Source organism: Emydura macquarii, unplaced genomic scaffold (assembly GCF_026122565.2).
Source record: "Emydura macquarii macquarii isolate MOO-44397 ecotype Brisbane River unplaced genomic scaffold, CSIRO-AGI_Emac_v2 contig_1253, whole genome shotgun sequence".
In the NCBI taxonomy this organism is placed as follows: domain Eukaryota; kingdom Metazoa; phylum Chordata; order Testudines; family Chelidae; genus Emydura; species Emydura macquarii.
The window spans coordinates 41,019,230-41,040,727 of NW_027131390.1; the positions used below are offsets into that span (position 1 = coordinate 41,019,230).

General features: G+C 56.1%; 1 protein-coding gene across 2 annotated transcripts in view; it reads left to right on the plus strand.

Moving 5' to 3' along the window:
* Nucleotides 1-20,527, plus strand: part of SLC19A1 (solute carrier family 19 member 1) — a 35,217-nt gene extending 14,690 nt beyond the window's left edge. The window contains exons 3-6 of one of the 2 annotated variants that reach the window (XM_067548603.1): nucleotides 12,891-13,635; nucleotides 16,034-16,226; nucleotides 17,460-17,601; nucleotides 18,347-20,527. In XM_067548603.1, the coding sequence (XP_067404704.1) occupies nucleotides 12,891-13,635; nucleotides 16,034-16,226; nucleotides 17,460-17,601; nucleotides 18,347-18,514 (1,248 nt within the window). In that variant the 3' untranslated portion in view covers nucleotides 18,515-20,527. Of the gene's footprint in view, nucleotides 1-12,890; nucleotides 13,636-16,033; nucleotides 16,227-16,574; nucleotides 16,787-17,459; nucleotides 17,602-18,346 lie in introns of those variants that run through there. The other variant, XM_067548604.1, reaches the window with a different exon arrangement.
* Nucleotides 20,528-21,498: the final 971 nt, after the last annotated feature.

Genomic DNA, 21,498 nt, shown 5'->3' on the forward strand with positions numbered 1-21,498 from the left:
AGGATGGAGCTAGGCTGTTCTCAATGGTGGCAGTTGACAGAACAAGGAGCAATGGTCTCAAGTTGCGGTGGTGAAGGTCTAGGTTGGATATTAAGAAAAATATTTTCCCTAGGAGGGTGGTGAAGCACTGGAATGGGTTATTAGGGAGGTGGTGGAATCTCTATCCTTAGAGGTTTTTAAGGCGTGGCTTGACAAAGCCCTGGCTGGGATGCTTTAGCTGAGGTTAGTCCAGCTTTGAGCAGCGGGTTGGACAAGATGACCTCCTGAGATCCCTTCCAACCCTAATCTTCTCTGGTTCTATGGTGGATCCCATGTGAAGATCCTGCTTCCCCAGGTTGTCCTGCTGCCGCCCCATCCCTGAGTCCAGAGCTGTATTTAGTTCCTGCTGTGTTTGTGCTGTGGCCACCTAGCCCAGCCAATGGAAATGAGCCGCCCTTGAGACCAGGCTTGGTCAGAGATGGCAGTCGTGGCCGGGGTGCAGTGCAATGGGCTGCGGACAGTGCAGCGAGACCCAGCCCTGGGTTACCCAGCTTCTCTGAAATGCAGGCGAGATGAGGCTGCTGTGCTGGATTTCTGGGGGAGGCGTCTGAGTCGCCATGTTTCTGGAAGGCCAGCCCGTGGAGTAGCCGGGTGTTGCCGTGGCTAGGGGGAGTCTGAGATGCATGCTTCACACAGGGTTTGTCAGGGGAGGGAGAGGCTGTGACACACACACAGCTCCTCGAAATGGGGCATTCTATGGTCTGCCATGGGGACCCTCAGCACTGCCCTGGGTTGCCGCGAGGGAGCCGCCTGGGGGGCGACCCTGGCTGGACTCCCGAGGCAAAGCCTGGTGGGAGCGAAGGGGGAGCCAGGCAGAGAGGTCACAGGGAGGGGCGGGTGTGGAGATAGCTGGGGACTGTGGTGCAGGAAGCACTGGCGACAGCTTGGCACAGCTCCCCTCGCGCCATCCGTGTTCTCATCCGAGTGTGGCCAGGCAGAGAAGCCAGCTGGGAGCCGTAGGCACAGAGAAGCTGCTGTCAGGAGCAGGGAAGGGCGGGTGCTTTTCATCTTGCTTTATCCATTGGTTCTGCTGGGCCTACAGCTCCCCCACCACCCAGTGAGGATGGTCTGTGGGCCAGACCCCGGTGCTGGATATGGGCACACCCAGGCATGGGGGGAGCAGAAGCAGAGCAGGATTGGGGGGTGACATGGGACATGGTTTCTGGCTTTCTTTTGAATCCATGGGAATCAGATGGCCCAGGAGTCATCCCGGTGTGTTCTCTGTGTGATGATTGGGTTTTGGTTTCCTCATTCCTCAGTCTCATTTCCTTCTTTGGCAGGGTTACAGGGCTTAGTGTGTGTGAGGAGCAGTAGATGTGATCTGTTTGATTTTAGTATGGCTTTGGATACCTTCCACGTGACATTCTCATAGACAAACGAGGGGGTTGTGGTCTAGAGGAAATTACTGCAAGGTAAGCGCAGAACTGGTTGACAGAACATACTGAAAGAGGAGTTGTCAGTGGTTCGCTGACCAACTGGCAGGGTGTATCTAGTGGGGCTCCCAAGAGAAGAGTCCTGTATTCGGCATTTTCATTAACGACTTGGATAACGCAGTGGAGAGTGTGCTTATGAAATTGGCAGAGGACACCAAGCTGGGAGGGGTTGCAAGCAGTTTGGAGGACAGGATTAGGATTCAAAATGACCTTGACAAATTAGAGAATTGATCTGAAATCCACAAGATGAAATTCAGTAAAGACAAGTGCAAAATACTTCAGTCAGGAAGCAAAAAGCAAACGTACAGCTACAAAATGGGGAATAGTGGTCTAGGAGTAGTACTCCTGAAAAGGATGGCGGGGGAGGGATTTAGTGGATCCCCTGGCTGCTGCGATCACCTGTTCCACAGGGCCCCTGCCGGCCGGCAGGAGAGCCCAGCCAAACAGCTGATTGGCAGCGCAGGCCATGTAAGCAGTGTAGTGCAACCCTACAAGACTATGGTTCTGATTGGCTTCAGCTCCTGAGAGCAAAGCCTGCCTCCACCCTACGGTGATGGTCTTGTGTGGGAACATCTCCTGGCTGGGCCTGACTCCCCCGTCTGAGGGGTACTGGAGCGGGAGGGTCTGTCTGTGCCCCTCCCACGGGGGAGGGAGGAAGGTGAGTGAGATCACTGTGTGCAGATGATCTCCTCATGCAGTGGCTGCCAGTGCCCTGGCCCAGCACTGAGTGTCCCAGGGGGAAGCGGTGAGAGACCGGGCTGTGGGGATTTCGGAGGAGTGCTGGGAGGGGCGGGGCGCGGAGAGCAGTTCAGGTCTGGAGGTTGCAGGGGTGCTCTGCGCCTATAACCTCGCTGGTGCCTTGTGCAGTGCAACTGTCATCACCAGCGAGCCCCCTGCAGATGGTGCCCCTCTGCGCCAGGCCCAGTGGGGTGGGAGAGCAGGAGTCAGAGAAGGTCTCCCGAGGGTTGGCAGCCTCCTGCCCAGCCAGAGACCCTTAAGCCCTTTCCATGAGGCTGCTGGACGATTCTCCTCCGCGCTGCCCTCTGGCTGCTAGCGGATGCCCCAGCGCTAGCGTGTTCGTGCCCTGTCCTGCGGGACCCCTCTCACGGACGGGGTCTCCAGAGCCCCATGCGAACGGGCTGCTCCGCCATCGTAGGCAGAGAGACACGGCCATCCAGGGGAGTCGATGGGTGCTGAGCCTGGCGGCCAGGGCTGTCCCTGCACTACGCTTCTTGCATGGCGTGGGCTGGCCTGTGGAACACAGGGAGGCTGTTCTGCCTCACACTCAGGTCCCCCTGCAGCTCCCTTACTGGGAAACTGACTTTAAAATCGCATCTCGATGGCAGTGGGGCCGATCTCCTCTGATTGCTCAGGGAGAAGCTGCCTGGCCCACCCCTCCTCACATCGTCCCTGCAGCACAGCCTGGCTTAGTTCATTGATGCAGGGATAGATCAATGCTCCCCAGCTGCACTGGGACGTATCACAGACGAGCGGCTGGACAACGCCAAGAAAAACAAGTGTCACGTTAGCCGCATAGTCCCTGAGCTAGAGCGAAGGTGACCCTGTGCCCCCTCCCCTGCCAGCCTCCCCCTCTTCCCCCCCCCGAGCCTACTGGGGTCATGTGCTTCCATGGGGTCTTTCGGTTCAGGTTATCCAACTTTTTGACATAAGTGGGTCAATATTGTTCCTGCCCCTCGCTCCCCACACCTGCTGCTGTTGGAAAGAGGCCCTGGGACTGGCTGGGAGCAGGCACGGGGGAAAGAGCAGTATGGTGGGTGGGAGCAGCGGGTAGGCAGTACACTGAATCAGGCAGGCTGTGAGTTCGCTTTCTGCCCTGTGCCCCGAGCTGCCAAGGAGCCGGTTGACGTCCAGCACCTCTGTGAATGCTGACTGGCCGCATGTTGGTAACGGTGCCCCTCACACAGACAAGGAGTCCTTTTATCCCCCTTTTGTGACCGTAGAGAACCAAACTCCTGCCGGCTGATGGAGCGCCTGCAGCCGAGCCCTGCATGTGGGCAAGCAGCAGTGTCACAGTCTGGCCCAGGGCACTGTGCGCGCTCACTGCGCAGCCTCCACGCTGGAGTCGTTACTCTGTAATAACAGCCATAGTGGAATTACATGTCACAAGCCTGGAGGGGCACAGGCAAAGAAACCCACTGCAGTAGCAAATCTGGCAATGTTTCTCATTCCACTGGGCTTGGGAACGTGGCAACTGACTCATTCCTGCACTTGAAATGTCACCCTTTTGGAGGAAATGCATTTGAATTTTGAAAAAAGGGTGATTTTCAATTCTGAATTCCCCACCCCTGTGTGAAAATCCAGATTGTCAAGACAAACCCTCAGCCATGGAAGCCTAAAGCATCCAAGTTGGCAACATTTTGTGCTTGAAGCCAGACATGTTTTTTGGAAAACCAAACTGGGGGGGAAAAAAAAAATGAAACCATTTTGCAAAAATCTCTTTCTTTGTAGAAAGGCCCTGCTTCAACTGTTTTATTTGGTTTGCAGCACCAACAGATCCAGGTGATCTTTTGGCCTGTATAATTATTACACCATAACTGAACCCTGGCCTGCTTTCCTGGTGGCTTAAGTTTTAACCCAATGAATCGCCTTAACAATGAGCAGTGTGTGCTTCTCTGGAAAGCCTCCCCTGGACTGACCCAGCCAAGTGAGTTCTGGTTTGGGGAATTGCAGGGTACAGAACACAGCATGGACTAGGTCATGTCACCTTTGTGCTCCTTAACTGCTGTCAGGCAGCTGGGCCCCGCTTCCTAAGAGGTCAAATTTCAGAGCCATCAGCTGTGGCTTTCTGTGTGAGCAGTTTGTGTATGTGATGAGCAGGGGGGGAAATAAGTTCACCTGGAGCTAAAGAAAGAAACTTGCTTACGAAGGCTTTTAAAATGTGCACGTTTTAGCTAACCCTTTCTGTGCCCGATGCACATGCAAAGCCTTGCCAGAAAGAGGGCCCCAGCCGAGTGCTGTAGAAGCAAGGATAATGCCTCTCGTTCCTGTCTGATTGATGCACTGGCGCGAGGGTTGGCGAATACTGCACTGCTGGTCAGTGCGTTTGCACTAGCTCTCGGGGATAAAGCTAGTACCATCAGCGTTGGGGGATCAGTGTAACGTCTCGGACTACAGGAGCTCAGCCGAGATGATCTAATAATGGTCTTGGCTGCCTGAAAATCGATGGCTGCACCTTTATTTTGGAGAGCGTCTTCTGTGGGAATCGCAGCTCAGAGTGCTGTGCAGGGTCCAGTCACAGCAGAGCGAGAGGCAGGACTAGGTATGGGGGGCCAGGGCGACGTGCTGCAGGCCTCGTGGGCCCAGGATGGGATTGCTGCTCTCTCTGGCTTGTTCCTCATCCTGGCTGGGCCCGGTCAGAGTGTAGCGAGTGGCTCACCTGGGGACTCTGCTGAGCAGTCCTGCATGCTGGCTGGCTGGCCAGCTGAGGAGCCCCTGCTCCGGTAGAAGTGGGGGGAAGCAGTGCAGGGAAGGGAGTCTCTCCTGCATGGCTATCTTGACACTTTTCCTGCCTGTGGTGGTGGGGAAGGAAGATGATCTCTGTGCCCCCCCACCCTCTCCCCGGCCCTTGGGCATTCTCATTGGTAACGCTGCCCGGGAATGCTCCCCGCTCTGGTGACTAGATGGCTCTGTCCTCATGGGCCCACACTGACTGGCTGGTGTGGTGGCTGCTGGCACCCATGTGAGGCGTCCAAAGTGTTTTTTAAATCACTGTGGAGGTTTGTGGGGCTGCAGTCATTGCTGCTGGGAACAAGGTGCTTCTCTGAGGTCTCCTGGCAAAGGTCTAGCCCCTATGACACTCCCCTCTCATATTCTCTGCCTTCCCCCAGGCCTAGGCTTCCCCACGCCAGAACCCAGCCTCACGCTGGCTGCTGCGTCACAGGCCTGGGCAGGCAGCTTGGGAATGGTTGGGTGAGCACACTAGCCAGAGCCACTTCTGTTATTGTGCTAGAGCTGTGTCTGGAGCCCAAGGGAGACCAGGCCTCAGGGTGCTAGGAGCTGTACATACATAGTCGGAGGGGTGGGCTCTGTGTTATGTGAGCGGGGCATGGAGACACAGAGGTCAAGGGCAGATTTGCCAAAGCGCTTGGTGTGGCTGCAGAGTTATGGACCCATGCAGGAGGCTGTGCTAACGTGGGCACTGGCAGAGCTGGTGAGGGCCTGTCCAGGCCGTTTCGCTGCGTTGAGCTGGTTAGAGGAGCCCTTTGCACTTCTCTCTAAGCTGTGGGGTTGAAGGTCCCCAGTTGGCCTGGGTCCTGGCTCTGCTGTGCTGCTCTTTGCTGGTGATTACCTAGAAGCCCATGCTCCCCTCGTGGAGCTGTGCAGGCAGATCAGGTAGCGAGAGGCTGCTGCGTCTGAACCAGTGAGCCTCGCGGCCGTTGCCTACAAGCTGCTGCCACCACTACGAAGGTGAGAGGAGACTCTGCGTGTGTGCCCGGTCAGAGTCAGTTGGCAGCTAATAGAGATCTTCAGATGGGCTGGAAAGCTGCTGCCCCTGTGTGCTGGGGTGTTGCAGCCTCCCATGATACCCTCTGCAGGCTGCCATGTGCCCCATCTCCCCTCTGGCACCCCAGCTCTGGGGAAAGCAGGGAGCAGCCCACACAGCTCTCTCCTGGCCTCTGGAAGGTGGAGAGACTTCACACAGTTTAAAATACACAGGGAAACCCTTGGCACTCCCTCCAGGGAAGCCTCAGAGCCGCAAAGCATAGCCCTGTCGGACCTGGGCTGGGGACAGATGTGTTCTCGCAGAGTCTGCATATTTTCAGAACCCTGACAAACGTGTCCCAAAGGGCAGATACAGATAAACTTCCTGTTTTTTCTAAAACACAGACCTCAGCAATTTCAACAGCATTCTTATCAGGAAGGAGAAAGGGTCAGGCTCCCCTCCTCCCCCCAGCTGCTTGCTAAGGCCGTTGCAGAGGCCTGTTAAGACTTGCTGATTTAGCTGCTTTTGGCAATAAGCATGATTGATATCCTAATTATTGGTCATGGTTCAGGCATTTTGCTAGTCCGCCAAGCACTCCCCGTACAAACGGGCACGGTTTTGCATGTCTCACCCCTTTGTCCGCTGGTTCCAGCAGGACCTCAGAGAGCTAGTGTTTGTCCCCTGGCTTTTACAGACAGGCTGTGCCGGAGTACGCCTGCTGCTCCCCGTGTTCTGCTCGGAGCAGGCTGGTGGGCTCCATTGGAAAGGGACCCCACAGCACTCAGTGCTGACCTGGGTCGGTAGAGCCATGTTATTGAGACCAAGGACCTGTATTGTCAGCATCCAGAAGTGCGTCCTAAGCCCTTCACCAGCACCCCACTTGTGCCCTCTATTGTGCACCTTTATCAATAGAACAGCAGGCTTGGGACCATGCCTCCTAATGGGGGGCGGCTGCAGAGCCAGGCTGACCACGCACCCTCCCAACCACTCGCCACCTGCACTAGGGAGTGTTTGCTGGGGAGCGGGGCCTTGTGGCTATCCTGAAGCACCTCCCTGCCCCCCCCCCCCAGGATGTGTCCTGCTGCTGGGGTGGAGAGGCCTCTCTGACAAAGGCTTCAGTAGCCCATGGCTATGCACCGACGGGCTCCATCTTACAGGGAGGGGGTCATGGCAGTGAAATGGGCCCCCCCTCTGCTGGGGGGATGCAGTGGCTATTTTCCATGGGGGTGGGGTTGGCACTTCCCTGCTTGGCCAATCTGAGCCACACCAAGTTGGGTTCAGCTCTACAGGCCCTGCTGCAGCATCTGCACTTCCTGTGGGGCGGAAGAGGTGCTGTGTGTGGGGGGGGTGCTACCCATCACTGGTCTCCCCTCACGCCCCAGTGCCCCTGCTGCAGGGACTGGCAGAAGGAAGGATTGCCCTGGGAGGGGGAGAAGTAGAGAGGGCCCCCTGTCAGCCATCCAATGGTGTGCTATTGTGTTAATGCAGATGGAATATATGAGCTAAAGTTATTAGCACAACCCAGTCACTGTCTGTGACATACAGGGGTGCAATTCAAAAAGTGGGGGGCTGTTACCGCTGCCCTGCAACCTGCGGTGCCCTGCTGAAGTAGCTCTTAATTGGGCCGCTCACAAAGAGCTTCTTGGCACACCCTGAGTGTCCGTGTAACTGCAGTCTGCCAGGTACACCCTGACACTCACCAGGCTGGGTTATTAATGATCATTGATTAATGATTAATTAATTAATCATTAATGATCTGGAGGATGGGGTGGATTGCACCCTCAGCAAGTTTGCAGATGACACTAAGCTAGGGGGAGTGGTAGATACCCTGGAAGGTAGGTGTGACCTGTCTGTGCCCAGGGTAGCCACCTGAGAATGCCAAGATCAGGGCAGGCTGCAAAAGGAGAGCAGATTCTCCCAGCGCTGGTGGGTGACACTGAAGCCCGGCTTCCCAACCAGCCATGAACTGCTGCCGATTTCCCCACACTGGATATCAAGAAGCCAGTCTACAAATGCCCACAGCCCCCTTTACTGCATTCCAGTTCCTGGCTCCCAAATCAGCACTAGGTCCAGTAAAGAGACCAGTTATTTAAACTCTATGCTCTTTACTAAAAAGGTTCCCTCTGACCCCAAGGGGCAGCCATAGCACCAGTTCAATATAAGTTTGGATCTTACCTAGAATACCACACTGCCAGCCAATCCTTTAGCACTAAAACTAAAGGTTTATTGTGAAAAGAAAGAAATAAACCAGGAGAGAGATGTTAAAGGGTTAAAGCAAATCACATACATACAAATGATTAAGAGTCCATATACATCAGGTTTCTGGAAGAAATGTGGAGTTGCAGGCTTGTATAGTTCCCTCTGGTACACATCCAGTACCTGGATGGGTCTAAGTCCTTCGGTTCAGTTGCAAGATGAATAGATCCAGAGGTAGGTATGTGTCTGCAGCTGGACAGGAACATAGACAAAATGGATTCTGTGGTTTAATCTTATATACCCTCTGTCCCGGGCCATGCAGCCTGGGGAGAGTCACAAGAACTAAAATGGAGTCCAGCGTCACATGAGCCAATCCTGGTAACTCTTCAGGTGTGCCTGGGGTTTCTTTCTGGGCCCCTTGCCTTTGTGAGTGTCTTAATGGGCCATTAAGCAGGCTATTGTCTTGCCCCTTTTCTGTCTGGGGCGTGTCCCAGCCAGTCCAAATTGACATACAGAAATATCAAATACATCCATAACGTCCATTTTACATATAATACATGAACATAAGTATTATCTTACTCAGCATGATATATCCCTTCTAACAGTACCAGACATGATATATCTTACACGCATTATCACGATTCTGCCATACTGATGTCACACAATTACTAAATGCCCCCCCCCCCCCCCCCCACTCAAGCCAGCCTACGTGACACCCCCAACGCGAGACTGGTGTAGAAAGGAGCAATTGGAGCTCCTGAATACACCTCAGGGGCCCCCCTTATCCAGACAACATGACAGTAGGGATAGGATACAGAGTGACCTAGACAAATTGGAGGATTGGGCCAAAAGAAATCTGATGAGGTTCAATAAGTGCAGAGTCCTGCACTTAGGACGGAAGAATCCCATGCACAGCTACAGACTGGGGACTGACGGGCTAGGCAGCAGTTCTGCAGAAAAGGACCTGGGGGTTACAGTGGACAAGAAGCCAGATATGAGTCAGCAGTGTGCCCTTGTTGCCAAGAAGGCTAATGGTATATTGGGCTTCATTAATAAGAGCATTGCCAGCAGACTGAGGGAAGTGATTATTCCCCTCTATTCGGCATTGGTGAGGCCACGTTTGGAGTATTGTGTCCAGTTTTGGGCCCCTCCACTACAAAAAGGATGTGGACAAGTTGGAGAGAGTCCAGCGGAGGGTAATGAAAATGATTAAGGGGCTGAAGCACAAGACTTAAGAGGAGAGGCTGAGGGAACTAGGCTTGTTTAGTCTGCAAAAGAGAAGAATGAGGGGGGATTTGATAGCAGCCTTTAACTACCTGAAAGTGGGTTCCAGGGAGGATGGAGTTAGGCTGTTCTCATTGTTGGCAGATGACAGAACAAGGAGCAACGATCTCAAGTTGCAGTTGGGGTGGGGAGTCTAGGTTGGATATTAAGAAAAAGTTTTTCACTAGGTGGGTGGTGAAGCATTGGAATGGGTTACGTAGGGAGATGGTGGAATCTCCATCCTTAGAGGTTTTTAAGGTCTGGCTTGACAAAGCCCTGGCTGTGATGATTTAGTTGGGGTTGGTCCTGCTTTGAGCAGGGGGTTGGACTAGATGACCTCCTGAGGTCCCTTCCAACTCTAATATTCTATGATTTTATGATACTGTCGGGTGACTCCAACGCACCCCCAGAAATGTATATCCTGTCCGGCCCAGCACGCTATTGGACAGCACACATATTTTAAGTCCATTATTCCTTTAAGGGAATCGTGCCAGCCTGTTGTTTTAAGTGGCGTTACCCAGATACTTCAGCTTAAACACACTGGATTAGATAAAACAAATGTATTAACTATGAAGAGAGAGATTTCAGGTAAGTACAAGTCATGAAGTATACACGTTAGAAATGGTTACAAGATAAAACACTTACTCATGCCTAACTTAACAAGCTATATTAGATTCAAGCAAACTTTCTCATGACATGCTTCCAGCAAGGTTACTGTCCAAACTCTTCAGGTCAGGACCCCTGCCCCAAAGTCCAAACATCTGTTTCGTCTTTTCTGGTGCCAAAGAATGGAATGGACCGGGAGAGACACTGGTCTCCTGGGGTGTTTGCTGCTACTTGTTCTACTTTCTGTACTCCTTGTGAAAAACGTTTCCAGCTGGGAACTAGGAGACAAAGCACCTCATGGTGGGAGGATGTTCCCTGCTGTTTCTTTTTCACCTCTTTGAGCTTCCTTTGTTTTCCCTTCCTGCTTGAGGACTGTTTAGTGGTTAAATTCAAAAGAAGGCAAACAAGACAGGCCAGTCCAGTGCTACGTGAGTTTTGAACACACACACTCAACCTCTTACAGGGGAATCTTATAATTTCAAGTGTTGCCACACGTAATTTATCAGGACAATACTGAGCAGCAAATGATGAGTTTTTCAGATGATACCTCACCAGGCATGCCGTGTGCAAAGCTTATTACAATAGCGTGTGGGGTGTGAATGCAAGGATGCACTCTGTCACTGTCTTAACAGGAAACAGCATTAGACGAGGTCCAGGATTTGGTATAGAGCAACCTCAGCCTGATTATTCCCACGTTAACACACCATTAAAAATCCTTTAACATTTTATTCAAGATAAAGGAAAAGGGGAAACCAGTAAAAGCGTTTGAAATGTGAGGCATTAAATACGGCTTTTCTTTTAACAACGTCCCTTTTTCCCCTTTCCCTTTAGCTGGAGAGTTTTTAGAAGGGAAAGCCCCCTGGTTTGACAGTCTCTTAGATGGTGATTACTGTCTTTTCGGGAAAAAGGGAAGAAGTTAGCTGAGACAGGCTGGGGCTGTTAAAGTGTGACCCCAGTGCATCCCAGGTGGTGGTTGGGATTCAGCTGGTTGGGGTGGCGATGTCACGTGCATCCCTCTCTCTGGCCCAAGCTGGTCAGGACATTGCTCAGGGATTAAGATGAAGGAGGTCCGGGGTCCCAGCCGATGGTGGGGGCTGGCCTCTGTGATGGTGACGCTCGCTTCAGTAGCCTCTGTAGGTCTTCCATTTTTTGTTCTCTTGTCCTTTCCCCACACAATCCCTTTCTTTTAAGGACCCAGGAAGGGAGTAATATCCTCCACACCAAGTTCGGCTCATTAACTTGCGGTTTCACATCTCCTGCTTTTAACAAGCATCATCTCAACACAGTCCTTGACTCATATCTCCTTGGCCTTTTTTGTGCAGACGGATCCAGTCATTCCGTCTCCCGTTCACACCCTTTCCCCATAGGTTTGCTCACTGGAGATTATCATAACATTATATGAACTTCTGCCTACTTTTCACAGAGGCGCTCACATCACCAGTCAGTTTATAGGCTCAGTCTCAGGCCTGGAGGGGGCTGGCTCTGCCCAGCCTGCAGCACAGTGGCATTTGTGGGTCAGGGGACCCCAGGGGTGTTATGAGGACTATATGCATCCCACCAGTCCTGGTGCTTTGGAAGGGGAGACAGGTATGGAAAATGCAATAGCCAGCATGAGAAGCTTTCCAGCTGTGCCCCTTGCCCCACTCTGGGACACGGGGTCAGAGTGGCACGTCAGTCTCTGGGACAGGGTGGGAGATGTTACCAGCTATGGTGGGCACATGGCAGGGCTCTGGATCCCCCCGTGTAAGGGTGGGTACTTGGTGCCATTTATGTTGAGCAGAGGAAAGCGATTCCCATGGAGGTCAGGGCTGTGGCAGAGTCTGTCGCCCTGCAGCCCACTTGGGACAGCTGAGGATGGGGGATGGCTGTTGCTGAGAATCAGCTAGGAAAAAGGGGGGTGTCTGGGAGGAGAAGGAGGTGGTGAGCAGTTGGGAGCTGAGCCGGGGCAGTGGGAGCCAAGGTCACGTCCTTTGTGTCCATCCACCTGCCTGCCCAAGGGAAGGCACCTGCTGGACAGGAGCTGTGGGTTGTGGATGCTGCCTGGCCAAGCCCCAGGGAAGGGCAGTGCCGCGGAGGGGTGGGGATCCACGGCTGCTGGGCACGTGGTGCGTGCTCAAGGCGCTGTGGGGGTGTAAGTCAGAGGGAGGATGCGACACTAGGAGGGCAGACACAGGTGAGACTGGCCTGCCGAAGGCCCCACCCTGCGCCCTGCATGGGCCCTCCTGGTGCCCCTCTCCATAGCAAGTGCTGGCTCCTGTCCTGTCCCCATGGCCGAATCTGTGGGGGCGGGCAGTGTGGCGGGGCGGGGTGTGGCTCTGCAGCATGCTGGCATGCACTTGGCTGGGGACAGGCCTGCTGCTCCAGATCCCTATGGGGCCCTCCGGCCAGGTCTTCAGTCTCAGGTCTCCGCACCCTGTGCTCTGCCCACAGCATCTGCTGCTGCGATTGGCCCCATGGATGGCCTGGCCAGCGTCGCCGGGCACAGCTCTTTGCTGCTATGCCAGAAGCCAGGCACGGTTTGTCTGGGTCATCCTGGCCAGGTGCTGAGGAATTTGGGCATGTTTCTAACTCCCGACGGTTTGATGCAGTGCCTGGCCATGAGGCCCCCATCCAGAGCAGACTGGCTTCCAAAGCTCAGCTTGTGCAATCCTGTAGCTAGGGCAATGCTGGGAAAAGGACAGAGCAAAGTTGCCTCATGTGGGTGGCTAAGACAAGGTGCCAGGATCCGTATCCAGGCCCCTGTGGGCAGCCTGGTGCCAGTGTCCACGGAGCAGCCCAGTCGACAGGCGTTGACCCCGCTAGCCTGCCCTGCATCCTGGCATCCGTGCTTGCAGCAGAATGGCTCCGCAGCCCTCGTGTGGCAACATAGCTCCCGTTCCCTGCTCTCACTGGTCTGCTTTGTCCGGCAGGTGACCAATGAGATCACACCTGTCCTGTCCTACTCCTACATGGCCGTTCTGGTGCCCATCTTCCTGCTGACGGATTATCTGCGCTACAAGCCGGTGCTGGTGCTGCAGAGCCTGAGCCACATCTCCATCTGGCTGCTGCTGATCTTCGGGACCAGCATCCTGGCCATGCAATTCATGGAGTTCTTCTATGGCATCACCATGGCGGCCCGCGTGGCCTACTCCTCCTACATCTTCTCCCTGGTCACCCCCTCGCACTACCAGCGCATGGCCAGCTACTCCCGCTCCGCTGTGCTGATGGGCGTCTTCACCAGCTCGGTGCTGGGGCAGCTCTGCGTCACTGTGGGTGGGACACCCTTCATGACGCTCAACTACATCTCGCTGGGCTTCATGCTGGTGGGGCTCATCCTGACGCTGTTCCTGGAGCAGCCCAAGCGCAGTCTTTTCTTCAACAGGAGCGCCGGCGCCTCTTCCTCGGAGTTGGCCGGGATGCACCCGGTCAGGGGCGCGCTGGCCGTCCCTGCCCCCTCCCGCTGGCGCAGCTCGGCCCTCTTCCGCATGCTGCAGGAGCTCAGCACCATCTCCAGGCTGCCCCAGCTGCGGCTCTGGTCCCTCTGGTGGATATTCAACTCGGCCGGCTACTATCTCATCCTCTATTACGTGCAGATCCTGTGGAATGAGGTTTACCCCACCACGGACAACAGCAGGGTCTACAATGGAGGGGTGGACGCCGCCTCAACACTGCTTGGTACGTGGCCCTGTGTGCCCCCCTCTCCCCTGCGCTGGCTGGTTCCCAGAGGCGTCTTCATGGGTTGTGCGTGCCCACCCTAGCAGCAGGACAGATGCAGGGGCTCTGGAGGGGACGGAGCTAAGTGGATTACGAGGCACAAGCCCCATTCCTGGCAAGTCCTGAGACAGGCACTAATCCCGCAGGAATGCACCGCGTGTGACCTGCCTGGGCTTCTCTGAAACAAAAGCTGCTCCACACGGGGGGATTAGCTCCCAGCCGGACGTGAGTCGGTGCTCACAACCTGCCTCCCTCACAGAGCTGCTGTATGGCATGGCTCAGCTCAGCACACTTCTGCACAAGGCAGGCCAGTGCTGGAACAGCCGTGCGCAGGGCCTAGGAGGTCTGGCTGGACAAAGGTCTTCTCTACAGCACAAAGCTGCACCGGTTTGATTGGAGGGGGTGGTGGGGAGTTCAAATGACCTAGTGAATGAGATGCCAGCCTGACTGGATGCTCCAGTTTGGGTTTAAGAGCCGTTTAAATCTGTCCCTAACTGACGTAAGCTTGACTTTAAATTGGTTTAAATCAAAATGAGTGTGTCCACACGTGAGGTTTGCCCCCATTTCACACCACCAATGTGCTGTCCCCCCATAGTTACAGGGGGCAGCTTTCCTATGTAGGCAAGGGCTGAGTGCAGGAGTCCAGCAGAGCATCTGCCTGCGCCAGACTTGCCCCCAGACTGGAGCGTTTAGCCCCCCTTTGCATGAGCACTGAACTCACCATTTAATTTTGCAGCCCGGAAGTTGTCTGACCTGTTGCACTCAGCCAAAGCGTGCCTGTCCTAGGAACCTGTAGTGAGTGGAGAGGTGGGGAGGATGCCCTGAGTCAGCCCCACAGCTTCAGCTGCAACCTAGAGCTCTGGGGCTGCATTGCAGTTGGTGCTGGAGGGTGCAGAGGTAAAACTGGCCCTGTGCAAACAGCTTCAGGTTGGGAAAGCACTCAGCCAGAGTGTGTCCCCAGCCGTTGACCCAGGGACTCCCTCAGAGTGAAAACGCCTGGGCTTGCAATTGATCGCATCCTGATACCCTCATGATACTTGAGCCATGCTGCAGTCCTTGGTGTCTAGCCCCTGGCACTGGACACTCAGCAATTACCAGGCAAGCTGTCCCTGAAGAGACAGTGTTTACATAGCTTGGCTGGCACAAGATCAAGGCCTTCATCACACCACAGCCCTGAGATCTATTTATAGTGAACACAAACATACATTTATTTACAAAGATTCAGAGATTAAGCTTTAAGAGCCAGGATAATAAGAACAACAGGTTACACGTGCAGTGAAAGGGATAACATGCTGCTTAGAGTCTAAACTCTGACGGGCTAAACTTGTCTAGAGCAATGTCTCCTCCCAGCGTCACAAGCCGACGTGGCCCACTAGTTGGCCTTTTTGCTTCCTCAGTGACGGATGAACCAGGGGTCCTTTTTCCGCCCTTTGACAGGCCAGCAAACATTTGAAATGCCCCTTGCGAAGTGTAGCTCCAGATAAGGCTCTTCTCCCAATTGCTTATCCCCTGGTGAGCTCCCCCTTCATTTCACATCAACCTGGTTTTCCTGTTGACGTTACATGCAAGTGAAGCTTCCATCATCTTGGCGTTACTGTGCGTCAGAGACAGGACCAGGTGAATAGCCACGCTTGTGTCTGGCAGAAGACTAGGTTGTCCACTCAGACTTTAAAACATAATTTCAGCCTAGCTACACGCTCCCTAAACTAACGTCAGTTTCGTAAGGGGGGGGGGGGGACAATGACCCGTGTGTCATCGACTTTTGTTTGAGTCCTCACAAGACCCTTTTGGCTCTGTAGTAGGAAAGTTGTGTGTTGGGTGTAGTGAGTTTGTCAGGCCAGTTGGGAGTTGCTGGCAGAGTAGGGAACCCTTTGCTATTTGGCATGGAGAGGCTGACTGAAGGGAAGTGACTAAGAGGAGCAGAGATGGCTGCATGACAGGCCACAAGCACCTGAGCCTGGCCCCCAGATGCCACACATCTCTTCTATCGAAGCAATACCGGGGGTGCCAAGTTGTGGGTGTACCAGGTGAAAGGCAGAGCCAGAGGGGCAGTTGCCAGGGCTGTCCCTGACAGCAGCAGGGCTGTGGGGGGGATCAGTCCCAGGGCAGCATGACTCTCACTGCCCTGTAACTGCCAGCTCTTGGGGCCTGCCTGCTGCTCGTTCTCTGGGGCCGACCGGTGTGCAGCTTACAGATGCACTGCAGCAAGCATCTGACCCTTGTGTGCTGCCATGTCAGTGTGGCCTAGGCTCACTTCCTGGCTCTAGAAATCACTGCTGCCTGGATCCTGCTCTGCACGCGCTCCCTATCCTGTGGGCTGGCCAGGCAGCTTGCAGTCACTGACTCCTTGTCTCCCCAGGTGCCATCACCGCCTTTGCTGCGGGCTACGTGAAGATCCGCTGGGTGCGGTGGTCGGCGCTGGTGATCGGTGGCGTGACGGCATTCCAGGCAGGGCTGCTCTTGCTGATGAACTCCACCAGCAACATCTGGCTGTGCTATGTGGCCTACATCTTCTTCAGAGGCTCCTACCAGTTCCTGGTCCCCATCGCCATGTGAGTTGGGGTCCTTGCTCTGCTGCTGCTGTCCCGCTAGTAACAGGGGCACGGTGCTGGCTGCAGCTGCACGCTGGGTCTGTGCCAATTCCCCAGTGGCCGTGCCAGTCTGAGAATGCAGAGAACAAGTGCTGCGGTGAGGGATGGGCAACTGCCCCTGAGCTGTGCCCAGGGGCTGGGCTCCCCTTCCACAGGGGAGACGGGGCCAGTGCAGCCTGGGCTTTCCACTGGGGCACTTCAACCTGCAGCCAGAGAGAGGCCTGCCCACCCTCCATGCTGGCGCAGTGCCTAGCGGGCTGGGGTGGCACAGGGGGTTGCTGTGAGTTGTGGGTTCTAATCCCATTGCAGGCCACATGGGACCGTTTCCCGTGATACGCATCGTCACCGTCCCCTGCCCTTCAACTAGTCCTGGCCTGCGGCTGGTGCAGGTCAGGGCTGTCCTGGCAGTATGGTAGAGGCAGCTTGCATGGCACCTACCTTCTCCAGCCCCTCATGGGCGTGAGCAGTACGGCTCCCTGCATCCCAGAGCACACAAGAACAAGAAGCGGAGCCTGCGGGCGCCTCAGACCCACGGCACCCCCCAAGCACAGTCTCTAGGCCTCAGATGGGCTCCCACTACCTGGGTACGGAAGGGGTAGATCTGCCTCCCTACACACCTCTGAAGGCTGAAGCAGCAGAAATCAGCCCTCTGCAATTCCCCAAGTGACACTGGGCCACAGGTACTGGGCAATCAGATGCAGTGCCGAGCTCTGCCAGCCTAAGGCAGGAGGTGGGCACGCCAGGAACTGCGTGTGGGATTTGGGGAGGTGCCAAGTGACCACAACCTCAGAGCCAAGCAGCCTGGAGCGCTCTAGTCGCCGGGTGTGTGGGAACAATCCCATCCTGTGCCTCTAGTAGCAATCCCAGCTGGTTCACGCAGCCGCCTCCTGGCCGGCCCCTAGCCAGGAACTCCTGCCCAGCCTGCAGAGGCTGACCCTGCTCTACAAACCACTGCTCGCCTGGGGCAGCTGGGGGAGCAGCCAGCCTGCATGAGAGCAGGGCCCAGATCCCCTTGGCCAGGCCGGGGCATTGGCACGGCAGGGTCAGGGAGGGTGATGACAGCACTGCTGCTGGACACCAGCGGAGGAGCCGGTGTTACGTGGGCGCTCAGATGCAGCCGCCCCACCAGCGTTTCCACAGGCGTGGCTGTGCTGTTCCAGCCGAGTGACTGGGTCCCCCTCTCTGTGACGGAAGTTTCCAGATCGCGGCCTCCCTCTCCAAAGAGCTGTGCGCCCTGGTGTTTGGTGTGAACACCTTCTTCGCCACCATCCTGAAGACCATCATAACCATCATCATAGCGGACAAGCGGGGTCTGGGCCTCTCGGTGCATCCGCAGGTAAGGGGGCCGTGCTGCCGGGGGGAGCCACGTAAGCCTGGCCCAGGCTGAGAAGCCTAGGGGCAGGCTGCTTGGTGGTGGCAGGGTGAGGGAAACGCCCAGCAGGCATGAAAGTAGCCCCTGGCCCATTGGGCACTGAGGGCAGGGGAAGGCTGTGGCGCCTGGTTTGCCGTCTGGCTCTGCCCAGGCTAGTGACCGTGCCCCGCCCTAGACCCATATCCGGTTGAAACCCCTTTTGCACTGGAGCTGGCCCTGCCGGATGCTGCTGCAGGCCAAGTTAGCCCATGACAAGCCCTGGCCTGGCTTTCTCCTGCCCTTCCCCCATTGCTAGGGAAGCACCCACTACAACCCAAGCGGCAAACATCCCCCCCAAATGCTGTCCTGCCCGCCCAGCACACCTGTTCTTGCTGGCAGGGGGCTGCCCCTCTGGACTGAGCCCAACGTGCAGGGGTGGCACAAGTCATGTCATCAGACGCAGCAAATGGGAACAGTGCCCCCACAGCCCCAGTGCAGTCGTGCCCTCTCCCCTCTGCACAGCCGTTATTTCCCAGGGCTAAGGGCAACCCTGCCAGAAGATGCATTTTGCAGCAGACTGATGGACCTCACGCATTGGGTCTGGAAAGGGCGGGAGGTCAGTCGTGTCACCAGCTGCCATTAACCTGTTGGTGCCAGCCAGCAGGGCGGGAGGCTGCTAGGGCTGGCACTGGGTGTAATTCTGGGGCCGTGTGCTCTCTCTTTCTCTCAGTTCTACGTGTACTTTGCCTACTTCACGTTGCTGGCGGCGGTGTATCTCGGGGCAGCCGTGTGCGTGGCCGTGCGGCACCACTGGCGGAAGGTGCCGCAGGAGCTGGCGTTGGCCAAGGAGGCAGCAGGGAAGGAGAGCAGCGCTGAGCCAGGCAGCGTGCAAGTCTGAGTGCATCCGGGAGAGGAGATGAGGGAATGGCTTGGGTGCAAACTCCAACCTGATCACAGGCCCAGGAAACTGCTGGCCTGTCCCAGCCAGCAGTCAGCCCTGCTGGAGCCTTCATCTCTCTCCTCCTCCCCTCATGTCAACGCGCAGCTGAGAAAGCAAGGAGCACAGGGCGGGGGGGTCTATACCCACCCCCAACCTCCAAGCCCAGCAGGGTGGCCAATGTTCAGTGCCTCCTCCCAGGGCTGTGTCATCCTCAGTACTTCTACGGTCACCACAGCCTCAGCACTGGCAGCAGCTGCACTGTGCAAACACACATGTGAGGAATAGCCTTGGAGAACAGAACGGTGCAAACAGCGATCCCAGCCCCTTGCCAGGCTTGGCCCCCCTGGGCCAGGCTGCTGCAAGTGATGTGGTTCCTTTACTAAAAAGGTTCCCAGGCTGTTTTTTAACCATTAGATGCAGGTGTGGGCACAAACATTCAGGGATCCCTGGGCCAAGTGTTCAAAGAGCAACTCAGGATCCCTAAAAAAAAATCAACTGCTACTACCCCAGCGGCTTCCATGTTCACCCCCCCCCCAGGCACCAAGTGGCTGGCCCTCTGCTGCTGCGCAGGGGGCCCTCCCTGCACAGGGCTCCATAGCACCAGCGCTCTGCTGGCAGCATGCCCCTCCACGTGGGATAGGTTTTGCTCTAACCTAGCGCATGCTACACACACCCAGCGTGGGCCAAACAGGCCTGTGGCTAGCTTTCCCTGCCACCTGCTGGGAAGCTGTGGCTGGGTATGTCACTGGGTTGGGGTGGGCAGCGGGGGTGGGGGGCTGTAAGTGCCCTGAGGAGGGCCAGGGAGCAGCGCCTGGCAGACCATTTGGGGCCCAGCCAACAGCTGTGTGTCTAGGCCCCAGGCAGCCGTCCTCAGCTGAGAACCAGGGTGGCTGGGCCCTGCCCATTGTCCCTCCTGTGGGCGGCACGGTCCGTGGCTGGGCAGGAAGCAGCCCTGGAGTGCCCCAGTGTGGGAGACTGATGCACAGTGGCTGTGCCCAGCCCTGCCTCATTCTTTCCCAGCAGGAGGGGAGGGGGTGAGATGAAAGGACAGCAGGCTGAGCCAACTGGTGGGGAGGGGAGCCTGCCAGTTCCCTTGGCCCCAGGAGGCTGGGAGCTGCAGCAAGGGGTTGCTAGGAGGCCACACGTGGTGGAGCTGGTGGTAGACAAGCACACGTGAGGTGGAGCCCGGGTATGTGCACGCAAACCTAACACGTTTATTTAACTAACTGTCAGAGGCTCACATGCAACTACGTCTACAGAATAAAGCTAGGGAGGGTTGGCTGCCAGAAGGAAAACTATGGCTGTGAAGCCTAAAAGCTGATGGAGCAAATGAGGCGCCCTCAGCCAACAATGTGTTTCTCGCCCAGCCTCTGGTCCAGCACAGCTGATCAGGTGCTCGGCCCAGCCCTGTACCAAGGGCAAAGTGCTCAGTTCTGCTGTCACCAGACCCAGCTATGGCTTTCAGCCAGGCATTCTCCCCCCATCGACTCACCCAGCAACCCACTGAACTGTAGGCCTTGCGGTGTAGCCCAAGGCAGGCTGGCCTCTCCTCTGCTCGTTAGCTTTGGTTAATGTCACTGTAACTGGCCCTTCCTTGGCGCTGCCTGCCAACCGGCCGGCCAGACGCCAATATCCAGCCTGTGTGGGAGGCCGACTGGCCATGCGCGTTGCATGCCAAACATTTTAATAATATAGCTCGAGCCTTCACTGCCAATGCCTTGTACACACAGGTGTAGGTAGGTGACTGCTTGGTGCGTTGTTAGCCTCCAGCAATCTCTGCCAGGCCATCCTTGGCATCTCTAGCACGACACTGGTGTATGCGGGCGGCGAGCCTGCCATGCACAGCAATCTCCAGCAGGCCTGGTGCAAGGCAGGGCAGTGCCCTAGCAGGGGGCTGTGAGGGCCTCAGTGCTGTTGCTCAGGGCTGCCTTGCTGGTCCCTTATACAGTCCATCCTGACTCAAGGGCTGTTGTGGTGGTAGCACTGCCCAGGAGCAGGGCCAGGCTCTGTGTGTCTCACCCCCCACCTGTGGCAGGAATGCTGCATGCTATGGGGCAGAGTGCTGGCTGAGAAGGCCCTTGCCTGGCACCCACCCATGCGCTGCTGTCCAGAATGGCGAAGGCAGCAGCTCATCTCATCCCCAACACTGTCCGGTACCCCTGTACCAGGGGCCTGGGGCACCCTCCAGCACCATGGTGCCTGTACGTGGCATCTAAAAGGGGAAGCAGCGAGCTGGCGTGAGGCGGGATTTAACACCAACACTGACTCTGCAAGGCCTGTGCTTAGTAGCTATTGATATTTCACCTTCCCATGGGGTGCAACGCAGCTGGGGCCTCGCTGCTGCCCCATGTAACTTGTTTCTCTCAGCCTGTGTCCCATGGAGTCCGGGAATCTGAGCTTCTGGTGGCTGCTGCTAGCATAGCCCATCATGGGCAGTGACTCCAGTGCCATGCAGGGAGGCAGCATTTGGGCCTCTTCCCCAGAGCCCAATCAGCACACCACAGCCTCGGGGGTTCTCAGGCGCTCCCCTGGCACGTGGTGTGAGGATTGAGGAGGCTGGGAGCTAGGGGCTTGCCAGTCCTAAACCCAACTGCGGTGTCACCCAGCTGGGACTGAGTGGCCAATGCAGCAGTAGCTAGGGGACGGGGGTGTGGGAAACCCCTGAGCCTTCCCCTCCTGGGTGCAGGAGAACCGCTCTCCCATCAGCCATAGAGCCTGGCACGACTCAAAGGGGCTTTGATCCCACTTAATGAGGACAGAGCCAGGAAGGGACAGTAAATGTCGTGTTTCAGGGTTTCAGCCAGTCTCTATTAGAAACCAGAATGAGACCAAATGTGGATGCTGCGCAAGATGGATCTTGGCTCTGCTCCACGAAGGTGTTCCTCTGACCTTTCACTTGAAGGAAGCCAGAGTTCAGCTGTCCACGTTTCTGAAGGGCTAGC